General features: G+C 40.7%; 1 protein-coding gene across 2 annotated transcripts in view; it reads right to left on the bottom strand.

Annotated features, from left to right (window-relative positions):
• Positions 1-15596, bottom strand: part of coro2ba (coronin, actin binding protein, 2Ba) — a 43890-nt gene that overhangs the window by 2551 nt on the left and 25743 nt on the right. For both annotated transcript variants that reach the window (XM_047581604.1, XM_047581603.1), the window contains exons 2-11: positions 14463-14663; positions 8433-8549; positions 7686-7835; positions 7369-7533; positions 5547-5663; positions 5316-5420; positions 4033-4129; positions 3558-3670; positions 1559-1649; positions 32-171 (exon numbers count right to left, since the gene is read on the bottom strand). In XM_047581604.1, the coding sequence (XP_047437560.1) occupies positions 32-171; positions 1559-1649; positions 3558-3670; positions 4033-4129; positions 5316-5420; positions 5547-5663; positions 7369-7533; positions 7686-7835; positions 8433-8549; positions 14463-14663 (1296 nt within the window). The remainder of the gene's footprint in view (positions 1-31; positions 172-1558; positions 1650-3557; positions 3671-4032; positions 4130-5315; positions 5421-5546; positions 5664-7368; positions 7534-7685; positions 7836-8432; positions 8550-14462; positions 14664-15596) is intronic.

The following is a 15596-nucleotide window of genomic DNA, read 5'->3' as shown; positions in this document are numbered from 1 at the left end:
AGTATAAAACTCTTCACTCTTCTTCACGCACCTCGTTCTCTGTCCTGGGCGGTACGTTCTCCAGCAGGTCGATACCATTGACTACCACGCTCTTCTTTTCCTTCACTGGGGCCTTGAACACTAACTGGTTTGGCCGGTGGTAACCGTCCTTCAGCGACATCAAGACTGGGTCTGTTTGAAAAAAACAAAAGTTCAAAACCAACACACGAGCTTCACAGATACCTAGACATGTTTGGACACTGACATGTCTTTTTGGTATTTTGGCTGCTAATCAAAATATATTTGCATTACAGTTACGTTTTTCAGACCAAGGACCCCCCAAACTGATGGAGAGATTAAGTAGACCCTACCCCCTAGACGCCCTACTATATGTGTACTTTATTAAACTCGGACTAGTACTATTTAAAAATATACATTATTATCATTTTCAATATCAAATCATAATCAATATTAAGGTAATCAAATAATACAAAGGTTCAAATATTCTTTTTTTTTTTTTTTTTTTTTACTTCAAACATTCGCAATAGTAGGGTGGCCTGTAAACATAAACATACCTGACTGGTATATAACTGACATGAAAATAAAATAAAACAGAGCGATCCATTTTGGTCTCATGTGAGCAAGCTGCACTCTTAGCGTCTATTCTGCTAATATTGCAGCGACCCTCTAAAAATATATATAAAAAATGTCTAATCAACCAAAGATTTTGCAATAGAGGTCAATACAATAAAATAAAATAAAAAACATTTTATTTTTGATGATTTGTCCTATTAGATTTGAGGCCCTGAAAATAGACGTCTGTGTCTAAAAATGTATAATTTTTCTTCCTAATTGGATGTGAGTTTCCCCCAAATTAAAGCCCATTATATGTCTAATTGTAGTTTCGGTATGGTTTGGTAAACACCTAAAATAACAAAAATTGTTCCAGTGTCCAAATACACATGTACCTAAATTTAAGTCCTTAACAGATCAAAGCAGGGACTCTCACAAGATCTGTGCTGGTCTCTTTGACAGCGTCTTTCTTATTTGAATATGTAGTTGTCATCAAAGTTTGATTAAGTTTGAATATTTTTTCCTCCCTTTATTATGATGTATACTAATGGTAAGAGCAGGCAGACCATGTTGAAAAGAAAAAATAAATAAATAAATATTCCTACATTACAGCTAAAAACACAGTCACCTAATGTTCCCTTGGCTGATTTTGTAATCTTAAAGCTGAATAGAAATGCAAATCAAAAGCCGAGTTCAGGTTGTGTAACGCTGATTAAAGATACTATCTGCGGGAGTTTTTTACCATTTTGGTCACAATGCAAGCCAAGAAAACACAGATTCAGTCTGCTGTTTTATAATCACCGTGCTCTGCCTCAGCTTTACTTATGAGGTTTAAACTTAATGTACAACACACCTGGTAATTCACGAACACATACAACCCTACTTTTCATATAATCTGCATGCAAACCCCATTATTATGAAAAGTAGGATCATATAAAATATGCAAATTGTGCAGAAAGTGTCCTTTATTAAAGTGAGCACAGTGAGTGTTTAATGTGTAATTTACCTCTGTTAATGCCACTCAGCCATTCGCTGGCAGACATGGCAGGTTCGGTTCCTGCTGTCATGGGGTAGATGTCCTCCTGGTATGTGTCTGACTGTAAACACACATTTTCACATCCGTATTCAGTACATATTCTTATTAAAATAACAATTTATTTTTCTTAAAACATAACATACACACAATAATGTCTGACTATTGGAGTCTCCAGCTTAACTGTTCAGATGCTTCTATGACCTCAATTGGCAAATCGCGTCATGGCTGTCAAACATTAAACATGTTCCCGTCTGCTGCTGTCAGTCACCATTTTTGAATCCAAAACTGCTGTGACCATCCTTCAACCCGTTCACCTCTAGTCTTCCCATCGGGCTCATTAGAGTCGACTCGTTATCCCACAGAGATCTCCACTAGTCTTTAATTCTCACCACCACCATGACCGTCTAGACCATGGTTCTTCAAAATTGGAGAGATTAAGTAGGGACCCCCTACCTACCTACAATATGTGTCCTATATAAAACTCAGCCTATGCCAGTGTTATAATTCCCCCAAGAAAAATCCACTTTGCATTTAGAGTATTGATTTTTTTTTTTTTTTTTTTAAATTGTGATGCCATCACAAACACTGGCTTTCAAAGGGTTAAAAGTCAGAAAATAATTAAACTTTTGTTTTTTATGATTAGTACTCAAGTGGATTAAAAGTGTTATGTAAAAAAAGTGGAAAAAAATATTAACATAAACTTAAATTTGTGGGGGAAAAATAAAAAAAAAAAATAAAAAAATGTATAATCAACCAAAGATTTTGCGCCCCCCGCCCCCTTGCAGTACGTCCTTGGATCCCCTAGGGGTCGCAGACCCCCTGTTGAAGACCTATGTTCTAGACCCATGGGAGAGGAGGGGGTTTCTGGTATGCAGTATCGGTAAAAATGATGCCATTATCACCACTAAATAAATAAATGAAGTGTCAGTGTTGTAAGGACGGGGTTGAAATCATCCTGTTCCTTGATATTTCACCACCTCATTTATTAGGTTTAGTGTTGGCGCCGGTTTCTGTTTCCCGGTTTGGTGAGATCAATCTTTGTGCCAGCAGGATAACAAATGGCACCATTTCTGTTTCATATCATGGTGGAGAGTCTGCAACTCCCAGAATTGCCATCAAATGATCTTTATCAGTGGTTCTGTAGATTTTCTTTTTCTCTCACAAAGGCAGAGAGTGTGTCTTCAATAATCTGATTTCCTCTGACAGCTCCAGAAGATACGACCTGGTGCGAGCACACTACACTGAGCATTTACAAGGAGCATTTACAAGAGCCGGTGTAGACAGTGTACCACCTTGCACTATAAAAGGGCCGTGAATCTGTTTTAATTTAATTCCGATTTTCCTGACCAGCTGGTTGCTGTGCATTTTAATTTTCTCTGTTTATCATAGACAGTGTTTAATGAGTACTGCACCAGCTTGGCCATTTGCAAAATATACTTTTTAAAGGTGTGTTTGCATAAAAAGGGTTATTTGGGATTTTATAAATTTGACGTGTACGTTATAAGGCCAGACTCTGGACACATTCAGAGCATATTCTCTTTAATCTGATGCAGCTGATTATCTAAAAGTCTGGATAAACAGGCAAACACAGTATTTTAAATTAAATTTAATTATTATTATATGAATTTGCTCGGCACTGATCTGCAGAAACTTTATACAAATAATGGAACATCAGCCCTCACCTTGACAATATTCTGATTTCAGAAGCTCCTTCTTTCTGTTTGTGTATCGACCACATTCGGTTAAATTGCCTCTGTCCTTTGTTCTCACCTGTGGCTAGTTTGCTCTGTATTTCCGGTGATTACGCGACAGAACGCTTTATGTAGAAGTGTCGACAAGAGATGTTAATTGAAGTCAGACAAACACTCAACAGCGTCTTAACTCGTTAAATGCCGGGTAAATGAATACGCTCAGATGCTCAGATTTTAAACGAGAGAGAGGAGAGTCGGTTCATTCGTTTTCTACTCACCCTCCTTGGCACAATCATTGAAATGGGCTCAATCAAACCCTTCAGCGTGACTAGCTTGTAGAAGCGGTACACCTCGCAGGCTGACACATCCAGCCCGTGCTTTGGCATCACACCTGCAGACGAGAACAGGAACATGTGGCGAAACAATCCTTCTGACAACAGGAAAGAACTAATTAATCTCCTCAACAAGACACGGAAGAAATGAAAATAAAAATCTAACCCGCTGCAAAACTGCGCCGGTGGACGAGATGGAGTGGAGCTCATTAAACTTCATAGTGGGATTGTTTCGATTAATCTTGCTCTTTATTACTTGATTGAATTCTATCCTGTCAGGCATGTGGCACCATTTATATTTATAGAGCCGTCCTGAAGCAAAACCTCTTTTGTCACAGTGATTCATCCCTTTCCTCCGTCTCTGAAGGCTGCTAACCGAGAGGCTTCTCACTCACATACTGCGCATCAACAAATTACTTACCCAGTCCCTTCTGTGGGGCCGGAGACCGGAACTCCATTAGGTACTGGATGTATGGCTTCTCCGTGGTAATTTCAAAGTAACGGATGTTGCCGTCCCCCTGCCAAGGCAACAAAATCATGGTTGATTGACTTGACTCACAACTTTTAGTCACTGAAGTTGAGTTCAAATGAATGACGGGTACTTGAGGTGAGAGAAGTACAGTCAACAGCATCTCAACCTTTAGATCCATGACCTAACAATACCTACACTCTTACATGGGTCAAAAATTACCCCAATTATGCTTTTTGTTTTTTTTATAGTATTTTGTTCAACAAAAGAATAATAATGTTCATTTATCAATTTTTATTCACAATTTATCACAAAACAAAATCCAATAATGATCCCAACACGAGAATGAGTTCATATTTCACGTCTAATCAGATAATAATAATCGGTTTGATATAGTGTAGTTCACCACCACCATCAGTCACAGCCGCCCTTCATCCGCTCACACAGCCCCAAACATAAGACCTCACTGTTGTTATTTGAAATGCATGGAGCGATGCATGCAATGGAGCGACATGTGGGAAATGTGTGAGTTTACATCCTCAAAGTGATGACAGGTGTTTTTATAAGAAGGTCTAAAGTGTGATATGTGTCACATTTTAATAAACTGAATCACATCCTGCTTGTCATTTATAGAAATCCCAACTTACTAATTTGACACTTGGCAACTCAAATAAGATCTTAACAGTAGCTCCGCATCAAACAAGGCACACAGATATAAAGTATATAGTTTACTGTACATACACAGTGTGTGTATCTCATCTTGTGACGTAGTTATTCCACTTACACGTGTGAATGTGTCAAATGAGAATAAAGGTGCCACATTATCTTTTTGTTTCAAACTCAGCCACTTTAGTCGATTTGTTTGTTGTTTGTGACTTCACATAAGAGTGTTTTTATGAGATGAGATGTGACGAAAGGAGAAGTCAACGCAGAAAGAAAATAAGCTAAGAAGACAGAATGAGATATGAGATCAGGTATGAGGAAATGAACAAGACAAAACGATGAGATGACATGAGAAAATTACAGAATGAGATAATAAGAATAAGATAAGAACAATAACATGAGATGAGACAATAAGATAAAATGAGAGTTAGACCTCAGTGTCAGTTGGTGGTTTGGGATTATTGCGCATAGAAAATAATAACAGATATTTACATTTAGATATTGATATATTGAATTGCTTTCAAAAAAAAAATCAGAACAACCAACAGTGTAACACTTTTTTTTTTTTTTACCTTGCCGGCCAAGTACAACATGTGTGTGTCGGAGTCGTAGAAGGGAAACAACAGTCCCGAGAGGCCGTCGATATCCTCTTCCACAATTGGCATGGCTAAATCCTCCTAGGAAGAGCAAACACATACAGGGAATTAAACACACACACACACACACACACACACACACACACACACTCCCCTTCCACCCACTGAGGCATTATAGGCGCAGGCCATATGGAGGTGTTGCCTGACCTGATCCCACAGAGCAATCTGCCGGGTGTTCCAGCGAGAAACTCCCGTCGTGACCAGTCGTTTCATGTTTCCCAGGAAGACGACTCGGTTTACGCGGTGGTTCTTATAACTGGCTTGCTGGTTGAGAAGAAGACAGAGAACAAATAGTGAGGCTTTAATTCTAGATACATAACCAATCAAAAATCGAAAGCATTTCATATATGGTGTTGAACTGTCTCGTAAGTTGTGCTGAAACAGGAACGCGACGCAGAGCTGTTTGTTGTCCTCTTTTGGAAACAGTATTTCAGGTACAGAAAATTTCCATGATTTCGCCTCCCCCCCTCCTTCCCTCCTCCCCTGCATCACCTCCACTCGGTGCAGCAGGGGTAGAGCATAAGTGTCTAATCAGAAGCCTTTTCTGTTTTTACACACCGCGTTCCTGGAGTTTTTGCCTCCTCTCATAGCTGCAGAAGAGACGCAGAAAGTGCAGCGAGAGAAGTGCGACGTGCAAGAAATAAGGATGTGCTGCGTTTAACAGTTAGAAGAGGAGGTGTCCTTTAAAACCATTTACAGAACCAACATCACCGACCGAGGTCGGATATTTAAAGGTTGAGCAGAACTGGCAACAAAAAGGATTTTGCTGCCATTCGGCCGCTGAATCCAGTTCATCCCAGAGGAGTTTGGCCTTCCCACCCTCATTTCTGTGCACGGGTGTCACTGGTTTTGGTTTTTGTTTCTACTTTAGGTCATCTTTTCCCCTGGTTGTTGTTCATCTATCTGTTTACGCTGCCTTTTTCCCTCATGTGTTTTCCATGAGTTGCTGTGGATCACCCGGTGTCTTCTTGTTCTAACTCATTTGGCTTCTTTTCATTATTCCCGTTTGGACTTGTCCACCCGTTCAATAGATGTTTTCCCAAGCAGATATTTTCACACACTACAGAAAGCACGAGAAGTCTCGATTTTATACGTGCTGGTTAGCTCTGATAGCTCACTGACACATCGAACTCAGCCATCGTTAATGGATGAAAGACTGTTATTTGAATGTGCCCGTGGTGTTCCATCTGAGAGGCCGTAAAGCCTGCAGGGAAACTGGTCCATCACTGCAGCGTCTCCTGGCCACTCACCGCCAGTAAGTTTTTAATTAAATTCACTTTTGTTTTCTCAAAAGGGTTCACCTCGTGTCCTGCATTCAGACCCTCTATTTCATAAAAAAAAAAACACATTGGTGTACTATTCGTTAAAACAAAAAAGGGTTTTCAACAAACCACAAAGATATCTTGAAATAGAATAGTTGTGTGTAAAAAGTGAAAGCTGAAAGGACATAAATAGGTCACTAGTTTATGTGTACACTATAATATTAAATTCCAGCGACATATTGTAAAAGTAAAGTGAATTTAAATGACCATCCAGCAAAAAAGATACTTTGAACATACCCAGATCAGGCATAACATTATGACCACCGTCCATTGTGACTCGTCAGAGAATGGACATGGGCCTTCTGAGGGTGCCCTGTGGTGCCTTCTAGTGTTTTTCATATTTTTTGAGTTGTTCCTAAACCGTTTTTGTGTGTTTTCCTGTCACTATCCTGCTGGTGATGGCTGCTGCCATCAAGGAGTGTCGTTGCTATGGGGTGGGTGGTGTCTGGCCTGGTCTAGGTGGGTGGTACAAGTCTAAGTAACCTGCACACGAATGCCAGGTCCAAAGGTTTCCCAGCGGAACAATGAATTGTCACGGTCGATGTCAGTGGTTTTAATGTTGTGCCTGATCGGTGCAAATAAAGCCGTGTTAACTGTTCCGACTACAGCACGCTCCCATGAACTCCCATCAGCCACCTCCTCCTAACCTGAAGGACTCTCCCAGAGCGCGGCTCAATGACACGCAGATTCTTGTCTTTGCAGCTGGTGGCCAGCAGGCTGCCGTCCGTGTTGAAGGACATGCTGAGGATGACGTCAGTGTGGCAGTCGATCATTTTCACCGGCTCTCCGATCTCCAGGTTCCAGATCAGGATCTGACACAGTCGGGGGAGGGGGAGGGGGGGGGGTGGGTGATGTGATTATGTCGTGACCTTGCGAATTGAACTTTCTATAATTCTGTAATTACAGTAACAGACTATAAACAACTTAATGCAATCACTGCGCTGTGACACCGACGTGTTGGTACCTTATAGTCGTAGCCTGCGCTGAAGAGGATGCCGCTGCTGGTGGGGTGCCACTCTATGAGCCCCACGCGTCTGCTGTGACCGTACAGCTCCAGCACCGCCTCCGTCATGTTGCGCCTCAGGCCGCCCTCTGGGATCTCCCACACTCTGACCTGCTCAGACACACACACAGAATATAAATTAATACGCAAACACACACACGTGAGGTTCTTTTTCTAAATAGATGGGTTATTTTATAATTTGTTTTATAATTGTCAGGAGGCTTCTGCGTGTTTTTCAAAACTCTGTGAACGCAAAAACCACAATCAGTAAGGCACAGCCTGAGATCAGTCCGATCAAAAATAGCACAAGCTATCAATGTAGCCCATTGCATCAGGATTAGTCTGGATTACAGCTATGGCTGGAGGCTCTGTTGAACCAGATTATCCTTCAACAAGTGAAAGCACTACACAGGGAGCGGTGCTACTATGGCTCTTTACTGTTCTGTGGTGTAAAATTGTACTTAAGGAAAAAGGCCAAGCAGAGGTTTTAGTGTAGTATATAATATAAAAATGTGAGATTAAGAGTAATGGTGACTGAGACTTGATGAGTGTAATGTAATTCATGTAGTTTCTGAACACATCTGTCGTTTTGCCATTAAAATCCCAACACGAGTCACGTTGTGACCACAACAACAAAAAGAAGAAACACCGACAAACTCTTTACCTTTCGTGGCTCGTAAAACGTCTCTCGGGTTGTTGGCGACTTACCGAGGTGTCCTCGGAGCATGATGCTATGATGTTTTCAAAGAAGGGGTTCCACTTGATATCCAGCACATTGCCTTGGTGGCCGCACACTTTTGGGTAATGAGAGTCCAGGCGGCCACACTGAAACAGAGCGGCAGAGGCGCGTGAACTAAACTTTAAATAATAAAATAATGTTAAGTGGGAAGAGGCTTCAGTAAAGCCTAAAACGCAAAACAGGAGCAGAAAGGAACAGAACATTTCTAAGACCTAACAAGCAACGATAAACATGACAACTATATCGTCTGTTTCCATCTACAGAGAACATTACTGAACAAAACCGTTCCTGTCTTCTATTGATGCGATCATAAAACTTAATAACACTGAAATCACATTGCTGAGATGACTCCATAAAGCCGGAGCTGAACAGAGGAGACCTGGTTATTGTACAGGGACGTCTGAGGCACAATAATTGTTATTGCAATAACCCACAGAGTCCACAGAGGGGCACTGGCTCATAGCAACAGATGACAGAAAACCTCTTAATGTCGGGCGTGATGTCATGAATGTTTGATGCCACTTCAATCCACTGACCTCTTTTTTTTATTTCCTCTGAGATTTGTTTCGGAGCGTCGGGTCATGCCTCTGTGAAGTGTGTGTTTACATGCACTCTTCTCACTGAACCATGAAAGAAGCCTGAATTAAATCTACTTTTATTAAAAATATTAAGTCCTTTACATATATTTGCATCTTAATCTTCAAAGAGAGCACGAAAAGCGAAATTTCAAACTGTTCCACACTAAAAACAAAAGAGAAACTTTTTATTAATTAACAGCGGGCGACAAATTGGTGAATCACACGACTACGGTACGGCTGGAGGTTAGCCATGTCAACATTTAATCGAGTCTGATAGCTACAAATAGGAGGACACAAAGAGGGGTCTATAATCTGAGCCAGAAAAATGATTGAGGTCTAAAGGTAACACGCTGCCAAAGACGGCGAGGGCTTCGCTAACAAGATCAGGAGGCAAAGGCCAAAACCAATACAAATCAACCTTTGCCAAAAGATAGACGCTGTGAAACAGAATGCCGTTTCAAGACAACATGAGAGGAAAAGAAAAGAGGAAGCAGAGCAATTCAATGGAAGTCAGACATCATCTTATACTTAATGCAAACCTCTAACGTGTCCACACGTGTTATTTAAACGTTAAACATGGCCGACAAACCTTCTGACGTTACATTTCTCTGCAAGTGCTTCAGTGACTGGGAGGTTTTTTAACGCGGCCTCAAAACATTAATAACGTGGGATCTAAGGGACACCTTATTTAGCTGCTTTAGCTAATTACCTACAAAGATGTAATGTCTGCAGGGAAATCCAGGGTTCAGCAAGTCCACGAGGCATAATGAGGGAGTCTAAATTAAACACCCTCACAGTCTCATCTCCTACCTCCGCACCACACGCTGCAATTTAATAGAAAATTGTAATGATAGCTATCCAGCAAGCGTTTATCTGACAAGAAAACAATATCGCTCTGCATTAAGTCCCTTTGTGCGACTCATTTCCTGAGGCTGGGGCTCAGATGAGCACCATCAGTGACGCACAGCTGCGCTGGCCAGGTACCAACATGTCCAATACACCAGAGGCAGCGCGCTGTGATTGCTACCAACTTTTATTGATCTGTATTTCCCGATAAATCTTTGATAATGCGACCTGTGCACTGCATTTCCTCTGCCCTGTCTTATTATAAAGCAGATGAATGAATCACAGAATAGGAGGAGCTCCACAACTAATTTGTTGTTTCAAGTCTGTAATTTTTTTTTCTTTATCCTCTCTGATGGTGTGGTCGCACGTCCATGTTGCTGCAGCCTAATTAAAGACACCGTCAGTCTTAGCAGGAGCGGTTAGAAATATTCTGTGGCACGCTCTCCGTGCCACGCCTCAGTTAACAGAAAGCTGAGTCATGACTATGAAGCGGGACGGACTGAATATACCGTCGCTGTGGTTTATATCACGTTGATGCTGTGATACGCGCCGATACGTTCCGGTTTATACGTGTCAGCCCTGACTGCAGTGTTTGGACTCTGTGATTTGGTGACTAGGTACAGTAAGGGTGTTATTTATAGTGGCCTGAGGCTGATGATCATAATACACTGTGACAGAATAACACACTGTCTGTTTCTTGTTGGGAATTTATTTATCACGTTAATCTGCAAATAATGAAATATCACTAAATTGAAAATCGCCCTTTATTCTTTCATATTAGTGTAAAAAAGCTGCTGTACAAATATCGCATCAAATGTAACATTGTTTGATGCTGCTAAAGCAAATTTAGCAATGACATGGTTTATAAAATGTCCACAAGATTAAGAACAGATGAGATAAATTGAGTTTAACTGATGAGTTAATTTGATTTAGGCTTAGATGAGATGATAATTTTATTTTATTTAATTTGAGATGTGATGAGTTTAGCTGAGCTGAAGTTAATCTGAGTTGAGTTGAGCTGATAAATTAATTTAATTTAGGCTTAGATGAGATGATAATTTCATTTCATTTGAAATGTGATGAGCTGAGTTGATAATTAACTTGAGATCAGATTAAATTACACGGTGTTATGATCTGAAGTTGGGATGAGATTATATAGAATAAGATTCAATGAGGTGAGTTTATAATTTAACATATAATAATATAATATTAGATGAGTTGAGCTGAGCTGAAAGACCAAAATTCTAAATTTTGTCCAAGTTCAACTCTAAAATAAACATCAATTACAGTTCCATTAACAAGAGACACAAAAACAATCTAATAATTAAGAGGCACAGATTCATTTTGGCCTGAATAATGTGTTGGGCAGTGATACCTAATAGCACCACCACACCCACTGAAATCTCTCCTTTGTCTGAGGTCATGAAGTGGCGTTGGTGACCTTGTGTTTCTGGGCCTGTCTGAGGACCAGCTGGTGCCAGCGGCAGTCCGTCTGCTGGCTAGCAGCTTCGTCTGCGGGCAAACATATGGCTGTGTCTCCGGCTGTCATAGTAATACGTCAGCCACGCCTCATACCGCACCTTTAGCTGGTCCCGCCACAAACCAGTGTGTTGTGTTACGAAGGAAGAGGAGCTCAATTTGAAATTCTGGGGATTACTTTAGTACGTCTATATTCCTCCTGTCCTCAAATTAAGACTGAACCACATTCACTGGTGCAGTTTATATTACTTTCTGTAAAATTCTGTAGTCGAAAACCATTGTTTCTCATTTAGCATAACGCGCATTGTATGCAATATCTAAAATTCCAGCGTCATAAAGAAAACATTAACTGTCTTAAAGCTGTATAAAAATTTTCTCTTAATAAAGTTTCTTAGAACAAATAATCATTTCAGCATAAAAAACACAGATTACTTTATAAAAATAAAAATAAGTTCCTGTTGTCTTTTTTTCTTTTTCTTTTTAAAGAAATTTTGACGCTCAACCGTGTGTCTCTTGCTGATCTGCTGTTTTAGACCGGAGGATGCTGTCGACATCACACAGAAGCTGCTGAATATGATACATGCCATTTCTGAACCTGCCAACTCAGCAGAAACCCGAGGAAACGCTTTAGTCCGATACTTTGAGACCCGGAGGAAATTGATCGGGTTTCCCCGGACGTGTCACATTCAAAGTCATTACACAGCATGAAAAATACCAGTCCATGAAAATGTGCAACTATTAAACGCCAGGAACAAGCCTTTAAAGTGAATATTTAAACAGTTTTTCTACATTTTCCAGAAATTAATTCTGAAAATGTATTTAAAATTAAATGTGCAACTTTTTACTGTCACAACCACCTTTCTTTGTGTATTTTTATTTTTTTGTATGTGAACCTGTCTCACAAGACTGGTCTGTATATAAACTGATAACACTTGGGAACAGAGGACAGAGATCGCTGGTCTCTTATCGAGCACCAACGTTGTGAATAAAACTAATTTGAAGAAAATCTAGGAAACGACTGACATCCTTGGAGAAACTCACACCAATGATCTAATCGCCCAAATGAGAGAGAACCTCGGCTCATGATGGTTTAAAGTAAAACGCAGCTGAAGTCTCAGCTCGCTGAATGCTTCTCCAGCCTGATAACAGCTTGACTCAACGCTGCCTGGCAGCAAAGAGCTTTTCAAGTGCCTTGGCACGGCCTCTCTTAAAGAGACAAAGCACTTTGCGTTCTCTCATACCCACAATGTCGTCGAAGGCGAGCAGACGCAAACTAAGGGGAAGTGCTACTAGCATTTCTTCTCCACTGCTGTTGATGCTGCCGTAAAAAGAACACACAGAAACAGGAAGCACTTGTCTTGATGACTATTTAAGCACCTGAAGATGATTATTAGAAACTATCAGGCTCAATATCAGCCCCACACTTTAAATGTGACCTTATTCTCATTTAAATGCTCGTTCCAGTGCATCCCACGGATACTTGATCATCTTTGGGATTTGGAGGCCTTGTGCTGTTTCTCATGTATTCTGAGTTGTTCCTAAACCGTTTCTGTGTGTCTGTGTCAGGCTGTATCCGCTGGTGATGGCTGCTGCCATCAAGGAGTGTCATTATTATGGGGTGGGTGCTACATGTTTAAGTAGCATCCAAAAGTTTCCCAGCAGAATTGTCACAAGATGCTCAATGTTATTCACTCATCCTGTCAGTGGTCCTAATGTTGTGGCTGATTGGCTGATTGGTATGTGTGCGTGTCCCTTCATCTCAGTTTGTCTCACTTCTCTACCCTGTCCACTCTGACTCTTTCTTTTCTTCATCCTGTTAATTCAACTGCTTGATCATCAGTTTCTTTCAACGATTTCTTTCATCAATTAAAATGTGGTCTTGTTGGTGAAAAATCACTTTCAACAGTGTATTAAAAAAAAGCAATAACGCACAATTCATTCGCAGAATGAAAAAAGAAATCTATTTTCCCATTACAAGAAAAAGAATTTCACACTTTTCATACAAATGGGTCATTTTGTCCTATTTATGGGCAACACCACTATGCCTGGCAACACAAACCCAGTCACGAGGCCGGCGTTTGATTCTGGCTGGAAGGTTTAAGAGCAGCGTGCTTTTCAATAGCAGTTACAGTTCGTTTGTGTGGAAACAGTTGTGCAGCTTCAGATTTTTACTGCGCTGTGAAGTGGCTGAAAATAGCAGGAATTTTATGAAGCTGCAGGAAAAAAAAAAAAAAAAAGTATATTACCAGAGACGGTATATGCTAGTCCCCAAACCACTTGAAGAATCTTGAATAGACGTCTTTAAAAAAAAAAAAAAAAAACTGCCACAGATGGCGGTTGCGTCGCGGGATACATATCCAACCCCTCCCTCAAACAAGTTTCAATCGTCTGCTCTGTAAGAGCCGAACGCATCAACGCAATGGTGCCGTTGCAGTGACAGTCCACAAAAACTGGTTCAGATGTGTTGCAGTAGCAGCAGAAAGACTTTGCACAGAAAAGTATTGAAAATTTTCTTGTCTTTCTTTATTTATAGCCCAAAAGAGCATGGTATTTATAGAAGTACTCTGGTGGGATGAGCCACCATTGTTACATTGTGGTGCTCTGGATTGAGCCGTAAATTAACTTGGTGTTGCGAAATGTGTACTATGTAGTAGTAGTATAGTAGGCCACCAAACATTTAAAGCATTTTTTATTAGATATGTTGTAGGAGTTATGGCTCCCTGCCTATTCATTTAGATAGGGGGCTGGTCTTGTTTAACCAAAATAACTACCGCGGTGTGTTGGGATGGAGCGCCAAGGTGGCTGCTGAGTGGCAAAGCTTGGCATGTTTGCCACTTTGACGCGAGATATTCTACAATAAATCCTTCAGAAGCTCCACGTCGTTGGTGTATTTTGTATACTTAAACGTCTCAAATACTCTTTTTTGGGGGGAATTAAGAACAAATAAGTATTTAAATACAATCTAATCAAAGAAACACTCATCTAACAGTAATGCAAAACAAAAAAAACAAAAAAACAGCAAATTATCTGAAGGCCCCACTCATTTTTGATGCCAGTTGGCATGGCAACAAACATTAAATCCAGTGTGTCAGTTACCTGGGAAACAGGTATAACAATGAAGGAGCCCCCGCCGGCGCTCTCGGTGACGACCGCCACGAACTTGGAGTTGACGGCACAGAAGTGGTTGTCATGGACGTTCTTGGTGATGGGGATGCCGTCGAAGCAGTGCTCCCGGTTGCCTACTTTTCCATACACATTTCGAAACTTGGAGCTTCGGTAGGTCGGACGCCATGACATCTGAGGAGGAGACAAACATTTAGATCACAGGCCTTCAACAGGGGGTCTGCGACATCTAGGGGATGCGTGGAGGTACTGCAGGGAGGGGGTCGCAAAAGCTTTGGTTGATTTGACACTTTTATTCATATATATACAGTACATGCATTTAAAAAAATAATAATTTTTTAAATGCATATTAACATGAAACCCAGATATTTTAGTAAAGGGAAAAATAATACAGGACACAGGAGCTGTCTCATCTCAGCAAACCTGTCAATCTCAGCCTCCTGTACACCGCAGGCCCCACCCCTATTACTGCCAAGCCAATCACGAGGCTGCATATTACACGCTGACTCTATCAGGTTCCACGCAATTGGCCGAGATCTTATTCCGTCCCCAGGTGAAATCCCAGAAGAACTCTGCTATGTTTATGTCAGGTGTGTTTTCCATTTATGGCAGTTGCACGGCCACCCTACTGTTGCACATGGTTGAAATAAAAAATGAATATTTGAACATGTGTATTACCTAAATAGCTTAATATTGAATGCAAAATGATGACATTAATGTATATTTATCAATAGCCCTAAGCCGAGTTTAATATAGAAAACATATAATAGGTGGGGGGACCCCCATAGATGAAGCTTTGTCCAAAAGCAGTCCATACCCCAAAGATGTAAAATTTGCACTGATGTAAAAAACTAAAGGAAAAAGTGGTTTTGCCCCTGTAACATCTGTAACAAACTGTGTGTAGGCAGACTGTAGAAACACACAAAAAAAAAAGTAAATGACCTCACTTCTTACTGTGAGATTTATTAAGAATGGACTTGGCTGCTGAGAAATAATCAGTAAAGGATAATGTCACTTTCCCATCGTGCAAACCCACAGTTGCAGGGTGCAGGCTGCCCATCTGTGCAGACATGATAACGGTCACACGTGCAGCGGTGGGAAACCTTT

The sequence above is a fragment of the Mugil cephalus genome, chromosome 3 (assembly GCF_022458985.1).
Source record: "Mugil cephalus isolate CIBA_MC_2020 chromosome 3, CIBA_Mcephalus_1.1, whole genome shotgun sequence".
NCBI classification, from domain to species: domain Eukaryota; kingdom Metazoa; phylum Chordata; class Actinopteri; order Mugiliformes; family Mugilidae; genus Mugil; species Mugil cephalus.
This window is presented reverse-complemented; position numbering and strand designations above follow the sequence as displayed.